Source organism: Erpetoichthys calabaricus, chromosome 4, assembly GCF_900747795.2.
Source record: "Erpetoichthys calabaricus chromosome 4, fErpCal1.3, whole genome shotgun sequence".
In the NCBI taxonomy this organism is placed as follows: domain Eukaryota; kingdom Metazoa; phylum Chordata; class Cladistia; order Polypteriformes; family Polypteridae; genus Erpetoichthys; species Erpetoichthys calabaricus.
Window position 1 is genome coordinate 205144083 of NC_041397.2, and position 17090 is coordinate 205161172.

Below are 17090 nucleotides of genomic sequence, written 5' to 3' on the forward strand. Positions count from 1 at the left end.
TGCTCTCGAACTATGTACAGATTGTATTGTATTCTGAAAGAGTGATTTATTGGGAAATGTTTTATACATGGCAGTCTCTGTCATTTTCACTCTCACTGTATACTTGTAATCCTCATGGATATATTTTATCAGTTCCTATATGATTTCAATTGGGTGGTTTGCAGTCATGTGCATTTGCTGTCACTTTTTACACTATGAGTAGAGTTAAAAGCAAAAGAGTTACACAAAATAACTTGGGAGTTTGCTTTCTACAGTTTAAAAGATTTGAATTAGTCAGTGTGTAGCCATGTGATAAAGTTTATTTAGATTTGTTTTGATACAGTTTTACTTTTAATGAAACATGGTACCAATATAATCCAATTAACTTGTCAAGATGAACATTTAAGCCACCAATAATCAATATGTGACGTTTGCAGAAGCCTTTTCAGATTTTTTTGAAATTGTGTTTAGGCTTCGTGAGTTCGTTCTTCACTACAAGAACCATAAATCTGCTTCAGAGCCACAAGCAGATAGTCAAAAAGCTGCATGTGGCCTGAGGGCTGTGGGTTGCTGACCACTGCACTAGGCACTCATCCATCCATCCATTCTCTTCCGCTTATCCGAGGTCGGGTCGCGGGGGTAGCAGCTTGAGCAGAGATGCCCAGACTTCCCTCTCCCTGGCCACATCTTCTAGCTCTTCCGGGAGAATCCCGAGGCGTTCCCAGGCCAGCTGGGAGACATAGTCCCTCCAGCGTGTCCTGGGTCTTCCCCGGGGCCTCCTACCAGTTAGACGTGCCCGGAACACCTCACCAGGGAGGCGTCCAGGAGACATCCTAATCAGATGCCCGAGCCGCCTCATCTGACTCCTCTCGATGCGGAGGAGCAGCGGCTCTACTCTGAGCCCCTCCCGGATGACTGAGCTTCTCACCCTATCTTTAAGGGAAAGTCCAGACACCCTGCGGAGGAAACTCATTTCAGCCGCTTGTATTCGTGATATGTATTCGCACTAGGCACTCTCTTTTGTTATAAGTAATAAAAGTACAGTTGTTAATAAAGATGCTTATTATCTATGGGAAATGTGTAGTTGGACTTTTTTGCATATTATAAATCTTTTGAAAGTGCCAGGATAAAATAACATGTTTGCTAAAGAATGTAGAATACCATGAAATTTTGATTAGCATCCTGATTGCTAATCATAAATAGTTTGAAAAATGGCATTCATTTACCAGTAAAAATAAATGATTTCATAATTTGAGCATTTAAGTGGTTTACTGTAGTCCTCCTAACACATCTCTTCTCATCCTGCTTTTTTTGGTGAGGGTCACGGTTCCTTCTAACTCATCTTTGTGTTATTTCTCATATGAATTTAAGAAAGCAAGCTTAGGTCAAAAATGAGGACTCTGGAGAACATGGAAACATCCTAGGAAGAAGAATGGTTAGGTGTTTTAAAACTGAGCACCACACCCAAATCAACATAGGATGCCCAATAAACGGGTTCAGAGAGATGGCTATCCTTTATCAGCAGTATGGCAATACAGTGCTTAGGAGTCTTTGTTCATTACAGCAGGTAGTTGTCTGTTTGCAGCTTCACATTCCCTCCCAGTGCTGCCAGCACTCAGGCGTCTAATGAATCTGACTTGGATTGTTAATGTCTAAAAAACTACGCGGACTGGGGAATATATTTTTGAACTTCACTTTGGAGAAAATCTAATTATTTGCCAGACATATTTTCTTGTTTGAAATGTATTACATATATTTATGTGTTGTATCAGTAATGAAAGAACATATGTTAAAACCCCCATCTTTAAAAAATGATTTCACTTACATACAATTATTATTCTGTGTTTACTTCTCTGTGACGTGTTTTTGTTACTGCTCACAGTATACCCTAAGATGCGACATGAAGCGCTCGTTGTTGGCCAAAGATTTGAACAAGACTTGTGAATTTATTGTGCACTCTATGGTAAGTTTCTTATAAGCTTACTAAAGCAAAAACATTTATAAGGTGAATATTTTAAATGAATGTTAATTTTCAAAGCATAACTTAGCATGTCTTTTGAAGTGCAAAATGTCACACTCATTTATTGCACCTTTTGATTCAGGCTGTTCTTCTAAGATATACTGACTTTCTTATTACTTTGGTTTGGTTTCTCCTTTTTCTAGGCGGAGTGGTGGCTCTGAAGCTAGGGATCTGCACTGGCAATCAGAGGGTTGCCAGTTCGAATCCCGTAAAATGCCAAAATTGGACTCTGCTCTGTTGGGACCTTGAGCAAGGCCCTTAACCTGCAATTGCTAAGCGCTTTGAGTAGTGAGAAAAGCGCTATATAAATGCAAAAGAATTAAAAACAATTAAAGATTACTATTGAACTATGTCAGAATTAAACACCTTGACAGAATAAATACTCTATTCTAAGGCAACGTCAACATTATTATACCAAAATAACAAAATTAATTTGGTCATGTGTATTACAAGTAAATAACAAAAATGTTACACAGAAAAAATGGGAAGATATTTAAAAAAAAACAAAAAACACCAACTCAAGTACATACAATAACATTCTTAAACACACGTAATCCACCTTGGAGTCTTTGGGGGCCGGTATCTATTCCAACAACAGTGGACAAGATGCCAGTCCACCACATGGCTCACTTGATGCATGCATTTAAAAACTTAGATTTTTGTGCTAGATTGCTAATAGCTATTTGTTTAAGAGACATTAGCTAATCTCCAAGGACGCTGCTTGCTGCTGTAATCATGTACTCAAATTCAAGAAGCTTCGATCACAATGTATGCTTAAACCTTTTTTCATGTATGACAGTTAACGGTGAAAAACATTTAGATGTTAAGTAAATCTTTGTTGAAAGTTCTTAACCTTAGTCAGGGTAAAACTTAACGTGTAAATCTTTGTGGTTGAATAGATACGCAGATGCTAAGGTAGCCCACATGGGCCATTTGATCCCTTTTCTCGCCCATCTCCTTTCAAAATCCTATTTAAATGAATTCTCATTATAATATCAGTGATTTTCAGTGCTGCTGTCTTCTGCTAAAAGATCCTATGTCAAAGTTCTAACCCAGGTAACACAGCTCCCTGGGCCGAGGCAATCTCAGATGAAGGTGCTGGTAAATCTAATACAGACTTTATCTTTGAGGACATAAAGAATTTTGTAGTTGACAATCTTGTTCCCATGAGAGACTCAATAGAGCTTTGTTTTCAAGTACAGCTCCACACAATTCACCATGATGTGCAGTATGTTAACCATGAGCAAAAAAGATTACAAAGACGTTAGTGGCATTGGTAAATAAGGTGGTGCACTATGACATTCAGATTGAACTGCTGGAAGGCTAAGTTGTGTCCTTGACTTCTAATTAATAACACTAAAGGACAGGAATAAATGAAATGCTGTCCATGTTTCATGGATGAAACAAAACACAGGGAATGGCAGTTGGGTAGAATTTTTGAATAAGTTATAGCCAATAATGTTTTCTAGGCTGTGTGATTTGTCAATGGTGACAGAACGATATACTAGAAAGTATTCTTCCAGTAGGCATTTGTCATGCTGAATATCTTTAAAAATTAAGCTTCTCAACTAAGCTGATCTCAAAACATCACTCAATGGGGTTTGAAAAGTGCACAGTCTGTTCGTTGAGGGACATCAAGTACTTATTTTTCTTGATTTCAGTAATGACTCAAGCCTGGAAGGGTTCTTCTTCTTCTTCTACTAGTTTAACATACAGTACATTGTTCACATTTACCTAGATTAGCCCCAATAGTCTTTTTCCTTTGTTATCCTCACCCAGTCATCCTGTGCCTTTCACTCCATACTTTGACTGTTAGCTCAACATTTGCCTACCTCAAACTCTGTGACACTCCACATATCTCCCATCTCAGTTCTTTTCAGCTTTGCTTCATGTTCCACTTTCACTGACCATATCTCACTCCAACAGAGCTGTGATTGTCAACCTTTTTGTACTAAGGGACTCCTCTGTAGTTGTCAACAAGCTAAAATGGGCTGCACAACAAGAAATCAACATATTTCTCATATATTTTTCATTGCATGCATTTGTACAATGGAAGTTGGTAACATGCAGTGGAGGTACCAACTGTCTTTGTCATAAAAACATCAGGTTCTATAAATTAAATAAATGGTGGACTCAGGAAGTTTGAAAAATTACCAATTCAGTTAATAGACTACTAACTGTTCAAGTGTCAGCCATAATTGCTGAGCTCTATTGACAAAGTAAAATTTTAAAAGATAGTACAGTAAAAACAATAAACCCATTTCTTCATTCATTTTATCCACAGTGCCAGTTTAAAATCTCCAGTGCGGTTAATCTGCATGTTTCTGAGATTTGGATGTAAATTGATGTAACCAGAGAGTACTTCAGCATATGTGCCCGGGCTGTGATCTGAACCCACCTCTGTGGAAGTGAGAAATGGCACACTAGCATGGACTCATTTTTAAATCTAATTTAGCGTGTCTTTACTTCAGGCTTTCAGGTTAGACAAATTCAAGTTTTGTTGAGAGGTGTAGAGTAGGCACTGTTAATAAAATTTTAATATCCAGCCATGCACTGTTCGAGTCCTGCAGGTTTGCGACATCGCTCGGCAGTGGCAGTAGAAGGCAAGAACCAACACTGGATAGTGTAGCAGTCCATCTCAGGACACAATCACAGTCCCACCTTCTCTCCCCCATACATGTAAAGTCTTAACCTTTTTGTTTCTTAAAAAACAACTTGGAATTGTTGTAACCATGTAGGCAAATCCAACTTTAAAAAAATAAATTGGTGTTGAGGTTTTGAAGTGGTATTAAGTCAAAACTAGATGTGAAAGTGTAAAAAATTAACTATAGCATTCCATGTACAGTGTAGGAGCAAAAGTGTGCTGATTTACTTATATGTGAACAGTACGGTACATGGTGTTCTATCGTCGCCTCTTCTGCAGTGGCATTATTTCAAACTTGTTGTCTTAATGAAAAGTCTGACATTTAACATAACTCAAAGGTGAAACATAGCAGGTATGACGACCGTGTAAGAGGGGCAAGTCTCAGCAACCTGCAAAGGCGATTATATTAAAAGTGCTTAGTATCATATGAATTAAACACTAATTCAAATCTTCATATACACACCATGAATTAATATCCCAGGTCAATGGCTAAATTCCTGCATTTATACATTTGTAATAATCGTGCTGCATACTTTAATTGAAAACCTCTGTTCCTTATTTTAGCCACAGAAGGGAAAGCAGGCACCAACTCCAGTGGTCTTCTCTATCTCTCCAGAAACGCTCCAGAACGTGAAGGAGGTGAGTCCAGCCAATAAGGCTTCATTACACTTTGGCACATTTTCTTCTAAAATAAGACTGACAATCTCTCAATTATTTTGTGAAATAGCTTTTAGCATTGGCAGAACATATTTTTACAGCTTGGAATTCAGGGTTTATTCCTCATGATTATGGAGTTCCTGTGCCACACTTATTTTATTTTGTGCCCACAAAATAGCTCAAATTCTTTTTGTTGAAAGTGAAAACCATTCTGAAATTTAATTGGATATACAGTCATATGAAAAAGATTGGGAACCCCTCTTAATTCTTTGGATTTTTGTTTATCATTGGCTGAGCTTTCAAAGTAGCAACTTCCTTTTAATATACGACATGCCTTATGGAAACAGTAGAATTTCAGCAGTGACATTAAGTTTATTGGATTACCAGAAAATATGCAATATGCATCATAAGAAAATTAGACAGGTGCATAAGTTTGGGCACCCCAACAGAGATATGACATCAGTATTTAGTTGAGCCTCCTTTTGCAAATATAACAGCCACTAGACGCCTCCTATAGCCTTTGATGAGTGTCTGGATTCTGGATGGAGGTATTTTTGACCATTCTTCCATACAAAATCTCTCCAGTTCAGTTAAATTTGATGGCTGCCGAGCATGGACAGCCTGCTTCAAATCATCCCATAGATTATGATGATATTCAAGTCAGGGGACTATGACGGCCATTCCAGAATATTGTACTTCTTCTTCTGCATGAATGCCTTTGTAGATTTCGAACTGTGTTTTGGGTCATTGTCTTGTTGGAATATCCAACCTGTGCATAACTTCAACTTTGTGACTGATGCTTGAACATTATCATGAAGAATTTGTTCATATTGGGTCGAATTCATCTGACCCTCGACTTTAACAAGTTCCCCAGGCCCTGAACTAGCCACACAGCCCACAGCATCATGGAGCCTCCACCAAATTTGACAGTAGGTAGCAGGTGTTTTTTTTGGAATGAGGTGTTCTTCTTCCGCCATGCAAAGGGCTTTTTGTTATGACCAAATAACTCAATTTTTGTCTCATCAGTCCAAAGCACTTTGTTTCCAGAATGAATAAGTCAAGGCCTTCCATTTTCTGAACTTGGCTTGTTTTAAGGACATGTGGTTTATCCAGGCAGCACTGGGCAGTAGCCAGCTGTCCATCAGAATCCCTAACCAGTTTTGGTCACTGTGGAGTTGGCACAATCTCCCATATCTTCATGGGTTTCCTCCCACATTAGCAAATATGTGTAGGTTAGGTTGAAGGATGATTCCAGTCTGCCAGAGTGTACCTGAATGTAGAAAGGTGCCAGGTAACAGGCTGATATTTTGTCCAGGGTTGTATTCTGCTGCTTTGTACCCATTGCTACTGGCATAGGTGGCGACTATTCTCTGTACCCCAAAACCCCAGAATGAATTCAATTGTTTTCAGATTGTATATACTCTAACGCAAAAGTTGTTACCTTTTTTATTTGCTGGAGTGGTGTTATATTTATATATTTTTTTGTCGTCTTGTATCTGCAGCCTCTCTTAAAATGTGTATGTAGTCCCAATGTCCAACTCCATGAGCCACCTTTTGAAAGTAAGAATAGTGTTATAGTCCTTCTTTCTGAAAAGTCCTACAGTAATTTTAACATGAAAGAAGTAATGAGTGGAAAGAGACAGTTTTGTGCAGTTCATCTAAAATGTTGTCCAACTGTTGACTTTGCATTGTCAATGTGGAGTTCACTATTACCGAACGGTCAACAGTAGTATGTAGCAGTGCCCTATATTGCACATAACTGTCTTCTGCTTTTTGTTGTTTTAATTTTATGAAACACTTGTAGTTGTTTTCTGTTTCTGGTTGCAATTTGTGACGGCTTTGCTGAGAAGAAAAAGTAAACTCATCAGTCATGTGACAGGCAATGCAAATGTACATCTGCAGTTTCCAGTTTTACGTTACGGTTGAGCACTTGTTAAATGGCCAGTGGGCCTTTTGTGCCAAGACCAATTGAGAATTGGTTAGATCCTCCTGTTAAGCTTTCATCTCAGCTTATTATCGAATCCAACATGGTGGTTCCCAGATATCTCTCTCCTTTTCCTACTTTTAAAACTTAAAGTTGTGTTATTAAATTTGCTTTTCATCCTCTCATACATTTGGTAAGCATTTGATACAAGGTGGAATGCAATCTCTGCTCATGGCGGCGGTTCTGCTCCTTTGTTCAATAACTTACACAGTGAGAGCAGTGCTGTCTCCTCTCCCCCTTGGTCAAGTCATTGAATAACAAGAATAATAATACATTTTATTTATATAGTGCCTTTCTCATGCTCAAGGCGCAACAGCTGCGGGCATTTTCATTAACAGAAGGCTGAAAATTTTCTACCTTTTATAGGATCTAGTTTTGTTATCCCTTCTTCCTCCTCCTCTGTTTTCTTTTTCTATCTCCATCTAAAATTTGTTCTGTAGACAAACAGGGTGTCCTTATATCCTGTATGTTCGTGTTCACTCTCCCTGTAAAGCAGCTTATGGACCCTTACTAATAACTTCACTTTGACAGGATGACCTGTCCTTAACACCCTCATTTATTTTGAAAATACATTTTTTAAAATATCCTGCTATCCTCCAAAAAGCCCAAACCATAAACATATTAAATGCAAATGTGTGCCTTATTTTTATCTTACCCATATGTGTAGTGACACTGGCCCACTATCAGCCTTTGGGACATTTATATGAATATTTTAGGAGTGCCTGCCCGCAGTTTGTAGTTTTCTGGACTCTGCCCTGCTGATTATCTATCCCCTCTTGCCCTCTCCTGCTAGACTTATTTTCTTTGTTGGTTGTTTCTTGTTATTATTATTTTTATTTATTTATTTTTTTACAGCAGAGGTCCTCTGTTTAGCATAAATAGTGTTAAAAGCTTTGATATCCTCACGCAGAAGTCACAGGACTGCCTTTGAGTTCTCTATGGTTTGGATTAGCAGGTCACTCAGCTCTTTGGTGGAACAGCCGGGTGGCTGGTGATCAGCATGCTGCCCCATGGCATAAGTCCTGTTGTTACCCTCTGTCTATGTCGGGCATGATGTGGTCACTTGTGCTCCTTCTTCAATGGACTTGGACCTTCTTTTACTGCCACTATTACATTTCTTTTGCTGGCTTTGGCTTAGTTTGGTTTTGTGGGTGTAATGGGGACTTTTGATTGTGGTGTGTTAGGGAGGTTGCTGATTTAATTTAGTTTATTTGTTTAGTTTGGTTTGATTTGTTTTGTACTTTCTTGAGCATTTTATCTCTATAAAAAAATTAAAAGTCCACAAATTATACAGAAAATAATTAATTGGGAAATTATTAAAAGACAAATAACAACATTTCCATAGGTACTTAACATCTAAAATTATGGCAATACATTTCTGATAATACTTTTTTTAAATAGGTAGCTAAAACTATCAAACTAAAGAATTCCAACTTTATAATTTGTATGTCCTTTTTTTAAGGAGTTTTAAAAAATATTTTACCTTTTGTTTTCCTCTTGTCCCACCATTAGAGGACCACTCTCCCTAGGTTCATGATCCGCGGGCGACTTCACTCAACTAACTGTATTATCACCCAGCCTTTGACCGGGGAGTTGGTGGTCGAGCACTCCGAAGTACCCATCAAGAGCATCGAGCTGCAGTTGGTTCGTGTGGAGACATGTGGTAAGTGGCTATGAACACCTAAGGAAAGCCACACTGTGATTAGGAATCCTTAGTTTTGACTGCTTAATGTTTGTAATAAAATAGGAAAACAATACAGTACAAAGTTTACAGTATACAAATATATGAGCATGCATTAAGGTAACAAATAGTGAAATGGAACGCAGCAAGCAATCTTTCATCACAGCTAACAGACTTGAGTGGGAATCTCTCGTTAATCTATGACAGCAAATATGCAAGTCATTGCCATAATCTCTGACGTGGAGGAGAAGATTCTAGTTTCACTGCAAATTGCTCCAGGTCAGTTCAAGAGGACAAAACGTCTTCTACAGAGAGCAAAATTGCAACTTTAGGTTTTGTTCAGTGGATACTTGATAAATCTCCACAAGCTGTAGTGCTTTGTTGTAGTGGTTATTAACAGATTCTGTTGTTTTTATTATCAGGCTGTGCTGAAGGGTATGCCAGAGATGCCACTGAAATTCAGAATATTCAGATAGCAGAAGGAGATGTGTGCCATGGTTTACCAATTCCCATATACATGGTATTTCCAAGGCTCTTTACTTGTCCAACATTAGAAACAACAAACTTCAAAGTGGGTAAGGAGATCCTAAAATGCAGCTTTAACGCCGGGTACAAATGTCCTGGTTAGTGATTGTTTTACAATGTTACCAGCTCGCTTATCAGGCTCCTTTAGTGCGCACTGACCACGGCTTGGCGTAAAGCCACGCACATTTCCACGGTACCTCATGCCCTGGCGTATGCAATTTCTCCGCTCGGTTTTGCAGACTGGCAGCACCCAGCGTCAAAGCAGTGCTACTGTTCCTGTGTGCTCATCCTTTCTTTCTTAGATCCAAATTCCTGACGCGGCTTTATAAATACACTGAAACTAACTGCATATTGTTTATTAGTGTAATGCATCTGATTGTAATTAACCTGCGGCAATATAATGGTCCAGGGAATAGCCATAGTATTCCAAATACCATAACTGCTTTAGCGTTGTTACTCTCACTGCATCTTCTTCTTCTTTCAGCTGCTCCCGTTAAGGGTTGCCACAGCAGATCATCTTTTTCCATATTACTCTCACTGTACCACTCGGAGTATTTATATCACTGTAACTGAGTGGGGAATCACAGCAGCAGCTGGTCGGAAAGAGAATTATCGGTATACAGCATGAAGCAGACGCTGCCTCAGCCATGGCAAAACGTTTCAGAGACTTTCCTCTACGAACTTCGCGGTTTAGAAAAAGTTTCATCCCAAGAACTATAAACGCACTCAATCAGTCCATCAAGTGCTCCTTGTAGAACTGTTTGGACTTATAAGTACAATCACCTCACTGTAAACTTGGGATACAGTTATAATATTGCACAACCTGCGCCACTTTATAAAGCGCGTATTTACATATTGATGACAATCTCATTTTTAAGATGAAATGCAGCAAAATATGTTGATTATATTATACAGATAAAACTTTAACTTCATTTAAATAATCTGTATTGTTAATAATTAAACATGTGAGGACACGGTGCCACAGCGCTAGCTAGTTATTGTTCCTGCATTGCGTTGTATTCTTGCTGGTGCTGATGCGACACTGGAAGAATAGACGGATAGAATAATTAAACATGTACTACGAAGATATTTCAATGTTCCTTAAAAGTTTTGAAGAATCGGAGTTCTAAGCTTACAGATGGTTTCACATCTATTACAGAGCTGATTGTGTGGCGATTGGGTATTTGGAGAGAGAAAAGTAAGGACAGGAATTGGAGGATAGTACATTTGAAAGAGACAGTACTGCTGTGATAAATTATTTCATTGAAGGTTGTGCATGGCGCAGCAAGCCTCTTGCGTGAGATATGAACAAGCACTGCGGCACCGTGTTCCCATGTTTAATAACATGCTTTCATTCCTATCATCATGAAAAAGATATCACGTATACATCTCAGTATTTAAATTATTCAGAGAGCTGTAATATCACGAATGTAATGGATTCTGTGTCCTGTTGGAGAAAAAGAAAGCCCGTTTAAGAAGCAGGTAGTGATTCACACACATAGAAGATCAAATACAGAACAAAGCATTTAATGTGCTACTTTTGTTACAATGGGATTTGAGAAACTAGTAAATTAAACGATTTTAAGATGAAGTTTATAATGTTGTACTTTAATGGCAAAATAAACTACGTGACTAAAGTGGAAATTTCGAGATTAAAGTTGACATTTCGTGCTTTTTTCCCCACTGTGTGCCTATTTTTTTTGTCTGTACCCTAATAAGCTTTCATATGACACTCAGAAGGTGGGCTACGACTTGCCTTTTCACGGCGACTTTGATATGTGACTTCTTTTTTATTTTGGGCGCTGTGAGACTTTGTGAACTTGAGCTTTCGAGTTTCTCCGACACTCTGTTACTCGATCAACTTCCTTTTGTTGATTATACCACTGTTTAAACCAACAAATAGTACGTTTTTCCTTTGCCTCCATTTGGTATTCGCTGAAATTCTTATATTTTCCCCCGTGCTTTTCCCATTGTCTTTTCACAGAAGGCTGAGCTTAAGGGCTATTTATATTGATTTGCATATTCAAAGAGGCGTAATTCTGGGAGGAGTTGGGGCGGGACAGAAGGCGCGTGCACGTGTGTTACTTTTCACGCTGATCGGGATTTATGTAGTGGAAGAACGTAAAAGTTTGCGTGCGTACAGATTCCTGCATCTGGATTTTTCTGTGCGTACGCACATTCCTGCTTTTGTGCTTACGCCATGTTATAGTGTGCACGGCCTTATGCATGAGTGTTATCTGCATTTGTTGAAATGCATGACATCAGACACTGTTACTAAGGCTGCCGGAGGCCTCCAGGTCTACAGTGTCATTAACCACCCAGCATTGTTTTGCATGGAAACAGCGCCAGATGGGCATTCCGGCCTTGGGTCCCCAACCTGGATGGCCCCCTTAGGGGCAAGGTGTGTCTGCATGGCCTGGCCCTCCCCTCCCACCTAATGTAGAGATGTTCTTTCTGACGCCCGCGTACCTTCGGGGTCTGCCAGAAGCAAGTCCATGTCTAACAGTAAGCAGGCTAATTAATTGTGAGGATCATCTCTCAGATTGTTTCCTTTAAGTGAGAATGGCCATCTCTGAGGTTCTCCCTAAAGAGCAGTAGCTTTTAGTCCCATCATCCCTCTTAGCAGACATACGTCGAAGTGTGCCTGATTATCTGTGCTTGCTTGTTTAGGTCTATGTGGCCGAGTGTGGCTTCTGCATTTTAAACTAGTTTTGCATGTTCTTTTTCTGTGCCTGCAGAGTTTGAAGTGAATATCGTGATTGTTCTTCAAGATGATCATCTCATCAGTGAGAATTTTCCTCTGAAGTTATGCAGAGTCTGATCTTTATATTTATCTACTAAGGACTGAAAAAGAAATTCACTGTGATAACGTGGCAGAGGTGAAAACACACATAACTAAGACGAAAGTGGATTGTGGACACTTGCTGGAGTACACAGAAGTATGGGATTTACAGTTCAAAAATGGCAAAACTGTTGACCATTTTGACCCTAATATATTGCACTATTGAAGACACCTTCTCAACAAAACACACAGTATCGAGTATGAAAGTGAAAAATATCTTCACACGTTCATGGTTCTCTTCTGCATGCATGGTCAATGGATAATTAGACATGTTTAATTTTAGCTAAGTTAAAAAATACACATTTTTGAAACATTTTAAGTTGTATACTACAGTACAGCATATATGTTGATACTTACTAGGGTACATAATGGAAGACATGAATTTTGACTATAAATGTACCAGATTGTAAAAGCACATTAAAGGAAATGGAGCCTTTCAAATATTGTGTTTATAAATACAATTTAATTCCTGATTTATATTTTTTTTCAGAGTTCACAAATGATGGTCTGGTCATAAGGAGCACTTCTATTGCGCAAAGAAATGCCCAATCACTGCATCACTTGTCCGTTTTAGTCATTCTGGTTTGAACAGGTTTGTTTTTGTGCTGTTTTGTCATTTGTGTTAACGGCTGTTATAAATATTAATTATTATTGTAGCAATTCTGTGATGTGTGTCCTTTTCTTGAACATTCCTTAAACACTGAGGTAAACTCACAAACAGAAAGCCTTGTTCTTTTCAATGGAGGAAAACAAAACCAATTAAAATGCTGATTTGAAACATAGATATGTAGGATTTAAACAGAACAGGCCCCCATGCTTTTGTGGGGCCAAAGTTCTTGTCTCCCCCCCCCCCCTGTATTATTCCCAAATTCAATCAGCTCCCCCTTGAACCTCATCTCCCTTCTTGCCAGTAGGCCTTCATCTTTGTTCGTCACTGGAGTTTGGACTCGCTTCCTGGGTCTACACAACATGGCCAACTCTGCTGTCTCGCTTTTTGAAAACCAATTTACTTTCTTATTTTTACAGCCATTTTAGTGGATCAAATTGAATTTGTGATAATAATTTATTGGATCACACTGATGTAGAGCTGGGCAATATATTAAATTTTCAATTCAAATTGATATTTAATAAAAGTCAATAAGCAAAATCAGGATCATGATGTTCAGCACCATTTTTTCCCCCACAACTCCTTTGAAATAAGACCTACCAAGTCTTCAATGCTCATTTTCAAGTGTTTACATCAATTCCATTCTAGCTGCCTCATGATGATGAGTGCAAACCAAAAAAAAAAAAAAAAAAGTTGAGAATCGGATGAAGACGAGTATAGAATCGATACTAGTGCTGCCATTTGCAAATGGTTTGGTTTTCCAGGGATGGCAGTTCAAGTTGTACAAAATCTAAAGATAAAACATGCTACTACATATGAAACGGCCATCCAGACATACCTGCAGTGTGTTTTCTGCCTCCTTCATGAAACAGCTCCTTCCTAAGTAAAGTTCATAAAATGTCTGCTATTTCTACTTATCCTAGCCACTAGGTCAGTGGTCACGAACCACACATTCACATCACAACAGAAGTGAGATGTTTGCAGCGTGAAAGCCCTCATCTGTTCATTTCACATTCTCTCCACTACTAAAGTGTTATAAGCAGATAATAAAACCAGTCTGTGTAGCGATGTTTGATATCAGTTAAGGAGTTTACCGGCCTGTATTTATTTTCACTTTATTTTTGCCATTAGGAAACTCAATTCTCCTGTTAAACAAAAGTACAATGTCAGTTCTGAATGATTTTAAGTTGGCTCCTTTAAAACTGATAGCCCAAAGACAGATTAAAATTAGCAAAGTAACCCAGAAATAGTCCAGTACCCTTAGACAAAATGACACACCAGAAAACAGGAGGCAGTGTCAGAGCAAGAGAGCAGAGATTTTACAATGGAAAAGAACAAGAAAAAGCATGAGGAGCAGGGGAAGGGATACCAGATGAATGAAAAACTTGGTAAAAATGCAGAAGAGGGGGTTGAAAAATAGCCCAAAATACTGTGTAAAAAGAAAAAAAAGAAAGCCACCAAAGCCCATTTTTTCCCCCATGGACAATGATCAAAAATATCCCAATTGGGCAAGACAACCGTGAACCTGGCAACATGGAAACTGTAGAACATTTGTTGTTTTCCCGCTCCTACTCCACAGTATGTGCTTTTTGTTCAACCAGGAGCTATCAAAGTGTGGGGCTTAGGCAATGAATTGTGCTGATTGGTTGACATCTTACAAATCTGTTAAGTAGTTTGGACTTTAAGAGAGTTATTGCTGAAAACGGATCACCACATCACTCTTCATTACCACCTCTCTGTTTTGTGATGCAAAATCATACACTACATCAAAGGAATAATCTACCCTGTGAAGTCGTGCACTTTCAAGAAATAAATAAGGTGAAGGGTCCCCTCTGAACTCCAGAATAAACCTCCCATTGGATTAGATCACTCTTCATTGCTGCTGACCTGGTGTGCCACTGATGGGGTGGTGGGTGTCCCTTCCCGAACTTCTGATCACGCCTCGCTTCATACTGCACCATAACAAAATGGCCAGAGATGACAAGTGACCCAGGGCCTCCGTCATACAGTAGCGTATTGACTTCCTAAAAACAAAGTTCCTGCAATGGGAAAGTGGTTCACTGGTAGTAAGGCTGAGAAATTAGCCAAAAATAAGGCTTGAATCTTCAAATTAAAGACAAGTGAATATTTGAATGTGTTTGAACTTAATAATTCTGTACATGTGTATTTCTGTTTCTTACAATAAAATTGGCAGTGACAGGAAAAACAAAAACCAGCCCATCTAAGCAGCAAAATTGTTACATAAATGTAACAGCCATCAAAATTCCACAAAGGCACCCCTATAAAATCTGTACAGCTTTAGCCTACTACTGTGAGGCATGCACATTATTATCAGCAGAATGGAAAAATGAAGATTTTTTGTTTTGCCTTTTATTTTACAGCAGATTCCTTGACAAACTTTTTTTTTTTTGTTTTAATGCACACACGAAAAAGTGGGCAATGTGGACAGTTGTGGAGTCACAGCACACAAGCTCTGCGTGCCAGGATATGCTGAATGGAGCAATTGGTGGATTGTAGGACATCTTTGGGAACATACAATTGGGTCACTCCAAGATTAGTATTGGACTGTAATAAACCTTTGCTGTTTTTTGGCATATAATCTCTGGACAATACAGGGTTCAGTGCAGGGACAACGTTTGACATCTCTCACAGTATGACTATGTATGCTGAACATTGATCACCACGACTCTTACACTTTTTTGCCATCATTGATGTCACAAAAAATTAACAATGCTTACTTAAGGGCATATAATGTTTCAAATTGAGCAATATTGCCAGGGGCACATTTTGCAAAATGCAACAAATTACCACTCAAAGTTTACAGGGATTTCACTGATCCAACTGTTTTATACATTCTTTCAGTGATATTCCTCCACACCAGATCTCTCTGTCCTTGCTCACTGTGTTGCTCCACTTAACTGGATGTGCCAATAATCTTCACGCACTGCCACCAGCATCTCTTGCTGTGCTGCTATGAAAGTTTCCCCCGGTTTCTCAGTATTTTATTCCGTGGTTGATCAACTGTTCAAGTGCTCAACTCAGAAGTGCTTGTAAATTTTTTTGTGCACATATTCATCTGGATTAGCCTATCTGGGATTGCATAAGCCAATTGAATTCTCGTGTTTTGGACCTAGTTTAATCCCCTGGTGTGAAACTGCACGACAGCAAGCTGGCATTCGTTCTGCGATCCAGAATTATTATTCAGGCTTTCTGGAGCAGTCAGTGGACAGCCTTCTGTTATTCAACCATATATTATCAGGTTTACTGGCAAAGGTATATTTTGTCTAGATTTAAATCTGGGGATGCAGTAAAAATGACTTAATATGTTTATTAATATTAGCAGTGATGAAAAGCACCATACTGTCCTCATACAGGGATAATTTTTGTACTATATATATATATATATATATATATATATATATATATATATATGTTTGCCAAAGACAAATGGCTGTGGGTTTAAAAGTAATGGCAAATAGCACTGGAGACAGTAGTCCGCTTTCTATAAGTTCCTCATCCTAATCTGAAATAATCAGTTTCTACTGTTTACCTGCACAAAGGCTTTGGTGGTTGAGTAAAGTAACATCATCCTTTTGACAATATCTGCACCAAACTCAAATCTGTGCAAAACAGTAAAGCAACATCTCCCTACTATTCTACTCGATCAAAAGCTTTTCATGTCTTTGAGGGTATCCACAGACGTCAAACATTTGAGAAATTCTTTTCACTAGAACTTTAGCCAATGCCTTGACATCATTATTCAGTAATGAGACTGGTATACAAGATGAACATTCTAAAGGGTCTTTATTTTTCTTTGGAAAGACTGTGACTGATGACTGTCACAGGGTACGAGGTTGAAAAATGTCATCTTTTATGTCTTCAAATATTGCTAGTTAACGGATTGAGTTTAGCTGACATCCCTTTGTCACCTGGACCTGCAGCTTTAAACCTCTGCCTTTCTTGATGTCTCTTCACATTTCAAAGCTGTTTTGGAACATTCATTTGTTTTAAGTTTTCTTGAGCGCCTTTTGAAAACTTTCCTGCACATTAAAGAATTGTGCAAATCAATATAATCAAGCAAGTGAACAGAAAAAAAAAAACTATGACAGAAAGAGACATGTACATGGAGAACATCCCAAAAAAGCTTCCTG

General features: G+C 38.6%; 1 protein-coding gene across 1 annotated transcript in view; it reads left to right on the plus strand.

The window, feature by feature from the left end:
- Nucleotides 1-12992, plus strand: part of vps26c (VPS26 endosomal protein sorting factor C) — a 43647-nt gene extending 30655 nt beyond the window's left edge. The window contains exons 4-8 of the mRNA XM_028800223.2: nt 1862-1942; nt 5208-5282; nt 8797-8947; nt 9388-9540; nt 12229-12992. Of these exons, the coding sequence (XP_028656056.1) occupies nt 1862-1942; nt 5208-5282; nt 8797-8947; nt 9388-9540; nt 12229-12311 (543 nt within the window). The 3' untranslated portion in view covers nt 12312-12992. The remainder of the gene's footprint in view (nt 1-1861; nt 1943-5207; nt 5283-8796; nt 8948-9387; nt 9541-12228) is intronic.
- The last annotated feature ends 4098 nt before the right edge of the window (nt 12993-17090 follow it).